The sequence below is a fragment of the Gracilinanus agilis genome, chromosome 6 (assembly GCF_016433145.1).
Source record: "Gracilinanus agilis isolate LMUSP501 chromosome 6, AgileGrace, whole genome shotgun sequence".
Lineage (NCBI taxonomy): Eukaryota > Metazoa > Chordata > Mammalia > Didelphimorphia > Didelphidae > Gracilinanus > Gracilinanus agilis.
In genome coordinates, this window is record NC_058135.1 from 282,712,672 (window position 1) to 282,720,196 (window position 7,525).

Sequence of the window (7,525 nt, forward strand, 5' to 3'; positions counted from 1 at the left end):
AAAGTAAGGTAATTTTTGATTGGGTATTAGTTTAGATAATCTTATAATGGGTGTAGAATGAACACTAATAGAATCAATTATATGGGATGTCAAGAGTAAGGTAGGAATAATCTTTACAGTGAGTAAGTATGTTGGGAGTTGATCAAGATCTGTTAAAGAATGTGTTTATAGATCTCTTAAGTTTTCTCTTGCAGCCATGAAGCTGTCTTGTACAAGGAGAGAAATCTGTAGGAGAGAGGGTAGCGAAGTCCCCAGGAGAGAGGAGGCCAAAGGCATTACATCAGGACCCCAGGATTTGAAAGACTTAAAGACTTGGGGGGAAGTGGGCTAATGTGTTTGTCAAAATATGCCAAGGGTAGACTGCCTACCTTTCTCTGGCACAATTGTCAATGAGCCGGGCACTGGAGAGTGCCCCCAAGTGCCAAGCCCATACCTGTACCCTAAGGTTTCCCCATCATTAGTGAGAGTTATATCATTGGTTAGCAACTTTCAGTCTTGACCAAATGGGGTGTGTGTCAACGTGGAATCTAGAGACCCCAAACTTGTGGCTTAGTGAGATCTGATGAACCCCAACTTTTAGAAATAGCTTTTAGCCTGGAGACACCCAAAGCTTCCTGTTCCCCTGAGAATCCACCCTGAAGGGAATCTCAGGCTAATAGTTGCAGACTGAATAATGGACCCCAGGGTAAATGCTAAATACCCTTTTTTCTTGGGTAGTCTTCCCCATTGTATCAGAGACCCTTTCCCAGGAAGACATACCTGGGCAGTGTTATGATTAAAAATGATGAGGGCTGAGATTGGAGATTAGAAGGGAGAATAGTATTTTAATAAAAGCCATGCTGATAGAGATAAAATCATTAGACCATGCACCTGTAAGTATTCATACTCCTGCCTTAGCCATTTTTACCTTTCGAACCTTCGCGTGCTCAGGTAGCTCAAGAGCAAGTTCAAAGTCACTTCCCCCTATTTAAAACAGTCCCTCACCTTGAATACGTAATCCAAAAACAGGAAACCCATTGGACCATGGGAAATGTAGTTTTAAGGTCCCCCACACTATATTGAGGTTCAATCCTTCCAGATAGAACCCTAGGTGATTTTAACTAACACAGCAGGGACCATCATTTAGTATCCATTGTGTAAGCATCCCCTTCCTTATACCCTAGCCTCTGGCTAGTATTCCTTTCTCAAACTTGATTGTAAATCCCATCCTTACCAGTATAATGTCAGTCATCTTTCCCAGCCCCTGGATCTTCCCAAATGGTATATAACTTCCCCAATTTCCTTTGTTCTTTGGAGTTGTCATCTAGCATGGTGTCACTCCCAGGGGGTCAGGGAGCAGAGAGAAGCAGTGTTCAATCCTTGGACTCTGCGTAAAGTGCAGCTCTGCATAAGAGGCCTAAGTAGCACTGTTCCCCCTTTCCCTTGATTTAAGAGTGGTTATGACTATTTAATAGTTCTGTGTTTTTTCTAAGCTAACATATGAATTAATATATATTATTTTCTTCCTAAACTTTATGTTAAATTTTTATTCTTTAGAGGGTATTTTATATAATTACTAAATTAATTCTACATCTATTCAGAAATCAAGCAATAAGACTTTCTTCAAAATACTTTCAGAGTCTAGTACAAAAGAAAGAGATGGTAGCAGAAGAAAAAAACTGTATAAAAGCTACATTATTTTAAGTCATTGATTTAGGAATCAGGAGCTGCATCTCTAAGACTAGTGAGGAAGAGATTAAGAACACATTGTTCCTCAGGGATTAGCTTTGTTTTTCAGTATCTCCAGGGTATTTCTGTCTGCCCTCAGAAGGATCACATAGCATTTGGGAGCAAAGATACAGGTGAGAATCCCAGCACTGGAGACCAAGATGGAAAAGATCTCCATGGCCACCATGGCCTTCCCTTTGGTGCTCTGATATGTGGGCAAGAAGGAAATCCAGACACTGCAAAACACCAGCATGCTGAATGTCAGGTGCTTGGCTTCATTGAAAGTATCTGGTAGATTCCTGGCCAGGAAAGCCAATGTAAAGCTAACCAAGGCCAGGAAGCCCATGTAGCCAAGAACACAGTAGAAGGAAACAAGGGAACCCTCATTACACTTAATGACAATGTTGGAAGTCTCAGAGTGTGTATCCATTTCAAGGAATGGGGGATATGTTCCCAGCCAGATGCCACAGATGCACATCTGGATAAGGGTACAAATGAAAATGAGGAAATAAGATACTGATGCTCCCAACCACCTCCTGAGCTTGCTACCTGGCTTAGTGGCCCTAAAGGCCAGAACCACAGTGATGGTTTTGGCCAAGATGGAAGCAATAGCCACTGTGAACACAATGGCAAATGTGGTTTGTCTTAAGAGGCAGATGGCTGGTGTAGGATGACCAATGAAGAGTAAGGAAGAAAGGAAACAAAGGGTGAGAGAAGTGAGTAGAATGTAGCTAAGACTGCGATTATTGGCTTTAACTATGGGGGTGTCTCTGTGCATCACAAATACTCCAAGGACAAAGGTTGTGAGGATGGATAAGCAGAGAGCTGCCAAGGTCAGAATTATTCCCAGAGTCTCTTCATAAGCCAGATAAGTCACTGTCTTGAGGAAGCATCTATCTTTCTCCTTGCTTGGGTACTGATCTTCAGGGCATTGCATACATTGTTCTGTATCTGTGAATACAACAAAAATGAATTTCACGGTATTTATATAGTCCAGGGGTCGGCAATGTATGGCTCTCAAGCTATATCTGGCTCTTTTGAGGGAAAGACATGGCTCTTTCTGGAGGAGCCATAAAGTCAATTTTTTTAGGTGGTGTTAGAGGAGCACACACTGTGAGCACTGAACAGCTCTCACAAAATTACATTTTAAAAACTGTGGCCTTTATGGCTCTCAAGGCCAAAAAGGTTGCAGACCCCTGATATAGACTATATTATTCTTTCAACAGTAAAGTGCTATTTTAGTCATTCCACATGAAGTTCACCTTGCTTTTGGACTCCTCAGTGAGAAGGATAAGAATTCTAGATAGTCAATGAAAAGATCACATTTTAGTTTCTCTTTATCTCTACTTATGAATAAAAAATTATTTTGGAAATTAAAGAAATCTTTGTTTCAAAATTACAGTTAAATATGTTTTAATCAGTGTGTTAAGAACATGAATTGATCTCTTTTAAAAAATAAGATAATACAAATAGATATCTGAAAACTATTAAATGTTTAATGGTATATTTCTTTAAAAAACATTGATTAGTATAATTAACACTGTTTTAATTTGAAAATCATTTGATGATAATTAAAAAAAGCTTTTAAATGAATAGGATATTTAACATATAATGTCAATACATTTATATAAATCTGCTATAATGTATTAACTTGTATTCTGAAACCTCAGAATGATGTTAGTTTTCATTTATAAATAAAGAACTAATGAAATTAGGAGAATATAATTTTCAAGAGCTAAGATGTAGTGAACTAAATTTTGTTATTTCAAGTAAATATTCTTAGGTCTACCATAAAACAGAAATCTTTCCATATGATAATGGTGAGAATAAAATTTAGCAGGTTAAGTCCCAAAACTAAAATTATATAAAAAGTAAAAAATTTGAAATCTATAATTAGGGAGAACTCTTTCTCTTTAGGCACCCACCTGTTTTATTGGAAATCTTCCCATCAGGACATAGGATACAGTCAAAGCAACAGATGGGCTGACCTTCAAGAGATTGCTTCCTGAAGCCAGGGCCACAGGTCACACTGCATTTAGAACTTGGAATCTGAGTTTTCAAAAAAAGAAAAGAAAAAATATGTCATTCTTAGAATTATGTATAAAAGGTAGATTTGTTGAGGTAATAATGTGGTGGACATTTAGAACATCATATCTGAAGTTTGGAAGTGAAAGGATGATATATTTCTGAATAGAGATTTTCTCTCAGTTTTCCCTCTTCTGGTCTATATCATCTTTTCCTAAAGACATGTATATGGACAGAATCTACAATAGAAACAACATAGCTCCTCCATTTTTAAAATACTAATGAGTCAATGGCATATTTTCAACCAGATATGTGACAGTATATATCTAAAGTACACTTCATTTTCTACAAGAAATGATGAAGTAATTCATTGATCACTTTAGGAGAAACATATTTTATGTTTTTGTTCACTAAACAAGGCCTTTTCTTTGTATTTGAATGGGAAATCATGATTTTTCAGGGAGTCATAATTTTAGAGAGTTTATCATAAAATAAACTGATTAAATACTTCAGTTTTATTTGATCTGCTTGATTATAGGAATCAAGTGTACTTGATTTTAATGATTGATCTTGTTTCATAGGCTGATATTTGATGATTCATATGAATCACTGCTGATTCATAGAAGATGGGATTTATGATTTTCCATAGACAAAATAATCTATATATAAATTCTATATCAGAAGAGGAAATACCCACAAGATTCCAATTTGTTGATCAATCATTTTGTATTTGTGCCAAACTTTCCAAAAACCTCCTTGGGGTTTTCTTGGCAAAGATCATGGAGTGCTCTACTGTTTCCTTCCCCAACAGATTTTACAAACTTAAAAAAAAAACTGAAGGAAAAAGGATTAAGTGACTTCCCCAGAGTCATAGAGCTGTTAAGCATTTGAAACCAGATTCGAAGAAGAGAAAAGGATTGTCCCAGACTCCAGACACTCTTCCCATTATGCAACCACATTTTAATTAAGAACCCTAATATTCACATTCTTGGGAATGCAAATTTACAATAAAATATATCTATAGTTACAGGATCTCCTATATCAGCTACCCTTTGGTGACATGGGTCTCTTTTGAGGGTAAAAATATTACCATTCTCCCTCCTCTTGTTATTCCAAATTGCTTTCTTGGTCTGTGGTTTTTCAAGATTTTCTTCATATAATGAATTAAGATCATTATGTAACTTAAGTAGAAAGATTTCGAAAACAGTACTGAGTTTGTACAAAAACTTTTTAATTTAATATAATCAAAATTATTTATTTTATATTTTGTAATTTTCTCTAACTCTTGCTTGGTTTTAAAATCTTTTCTTTCCCAGAGATCTGACAAGTATACTATTCTGTGTTCACCTAATTTACTCACAGTGTCCTTCTTTATATTCAAGTCTTTCACCCATTCTGAATTTATCTTGGTGTAGGCTGTGTGATGTTGATCTAAACCTAATATTTCCTATATTGTTTTCCAATTTTCACAGAAGTTTTTGTCAAATAGTGGATTTTTGTCCCCAAAGTTGGGCTCCTATCATACACTGTTTTGCTGATGTCACTTATCCCAAGTCTATTCCACTGATCCTCCCTTCTGTCTCTTAGCCAGTACCATATTGTTTTGATGACTGCTACTTTATAGTATATCTTAATATCTGGTACTGCTAAGACACCTTCCTTCAACTTTTTTTTGTTATTTCCCTTGATATTCTTGATCTTTTGTTCTTCCAAATAAACTTTGTTATAGTTTTTTTTTTCTAATGCAGTAAAAATGGTTTTTGGTAGTTTGATAGGTAAGGCACTAAATAAGTAAATTAATTTGGGCAGAACGGTCATTTTTCTTATGTTAGCTCAGCCTACCTATGAGCAATCAATATTTTTCCAATTGTTTAGATCTAGTTTTACTTGTCTGGAAAGTGTTTTGTAGTTATGTTAGTATAATTCCTGTGTTTGTTTTGGTAGATAGATTCCTAGGTATTTTATATTGTCTAGGGTGATTTTAAATGGTGTTTCTCTTTCTACTTCTTGCTGCTGTGATGTGTTTGAAATATGTAGAAATGCTGATGATTTATGTTCATTTATTTTGTATCCTGTAATTTTGCTAAAGTTCTTGATTATTTCTACTAGCTTTTTAGTGGATTATCTAGGATTTTTTAAGTAGACCATCATATCATCTACAAGGAGTGATAGCTTAGTCTTCTCATTGCCTATTTCAATACCTTCAATAACTTTTTCTTCTCTAATTGCTGCTGCTAGTGTTTCTAGTACAATGTTAAATAATAGAGGTGATAATGGGCATCCTTGTTTCACATCTGATCTTACTGGAAAGGCTTCTAATTTATCCCTAATATCCCTAATTTAATTATATTAAATTGAAAAGGTTTTGTACAAAAAAAAAACAATGCAACCAAAATCAGAACAACAAACTGGGAAAAAATCTTTATAACAAATCAATCGTATAAAAAAATCAAGCTATTCCACAATTGATAAATGGGCAAAGGACACGAATAGGCAATTTTTAGATAAAGAAATCAAGAGTATCAATAAGCACATTAGAAACTGTTCTAAATCACTAATAATTAGAGAAATGCAAAAGAAAACAACACTAAAGTACCACCTCACACCCAGCAGAATGGCTAAAATGATAGCAGGGGAGAGTAATGTATGTTGGAGGGGATGTGGCAAAATTGGGACATTAATATACTGCTGGTGGAGTTGTGAACTGATCCATTCTGGATGGCAATTTGGAACTATGCCCAAAGAGCGATAAAAGAATGTCTGCCCTTTGATCAGGCTATACCATTGCTGGGATTGTATCACAAAATGATCATAGATTAACAGACTTGCAGAAAAATATTTATACATGTGCTGTTTGTGTTGGCAAAAAACTGTATAATGAGGGTATGCCCTTAATTGTGGAATGGTTGAACAAATTGTGGTATATGTTGGTGATGGAATACTATTGTGCTCAAAGGAATAATAAAGTGGAGGAATTCCATGTGAACTGGAAATACCTCCAGGAATTGATGCAGAGGGATAGGAGCAGAGCCAGAACATTGTACTAAGAGACCAATACCCTGTGGTAAAATAGAATGTATTGGACTTCTGTACTAGCACAATGCAATGACCGAGGACAATTCTGAGGGATTAATGGAAAAGTACACTACCCCCATTCAGAGGAAGAACTATAGGAGTGGAAACACAGAAGAAAAACAACTGGTTGAACACTTGGATTGATGAGGACATGATTGGGGATGTAGACCTGAAAAGACCACACCAATGTAACAATCAATAATATGTAAATGAGTCTTGACTGACCAGACATGTTAAAACCAGTGGAAATGTGAGTTAGCTACTGTGGGAGGGCAGGGAGAGACTGGGTTTGGGGAGTGAAGGGTAAAGTAAAAACATGAATTATATAACCATAGAAAAAATTCTAAAAATAAAAAAAAAATATTTAAGAAAAAGAGTATTGAGTAAAGTAATTGAGATAAATCAAGGTTCTGTCTTAATGAGTACAAAAGAAAGAAGTTGTTGCTTCAGCCCTGTCCTAGTCATTCCCAATTTCTTCAGGGAAGTTCTTAGGTCCAATGAAGAGACACTTGACTCTTACCTGAGGGAAATCTTCTGGCCAATCTATGTCTTCTTCATTAATGCTTAACTCTTTTTTATGAGGAATCACTTCTCCAACTTTAACCTGAGTCCAATCATAACCAGGTGATGATTTAAAATTCAGGATATCATATGTCTCAGCAGTCATTGACGTTCCATCCCCACATAAATCATTTTTGATCCCATTGACAGGATTAAC

At 35.9% G+C, this 7,525-nt stretch overlaps 1 protein-coding gene across 1 annotated transcript; it reads right to left on the bottom strand.

Annotated features, from left to right (window-relative positions):
• Positions 1 to 1,753: 1,753 nt before the first annotated feature.
• On the bottom strand, positions 1,754 to 7,522 carry LOC123252743 (vomeronasal type-2 receptor 26-like; the record flags this gene model as incomplete). The annotated part of the gene is made up of 3 exons (XM_044681993.1): positions 1,754 to 2,658; positions 3,633 to 3,756; positions 7,328 to 7,522. Coding segments are annotated over 3 exons (1,224 nt in total), but the record flags the coding sequence as incomplete, so codon positions are not given.
• Between the last annotated feature and the right edge of the window lie 3 nt (positions 7,523 to 7,525).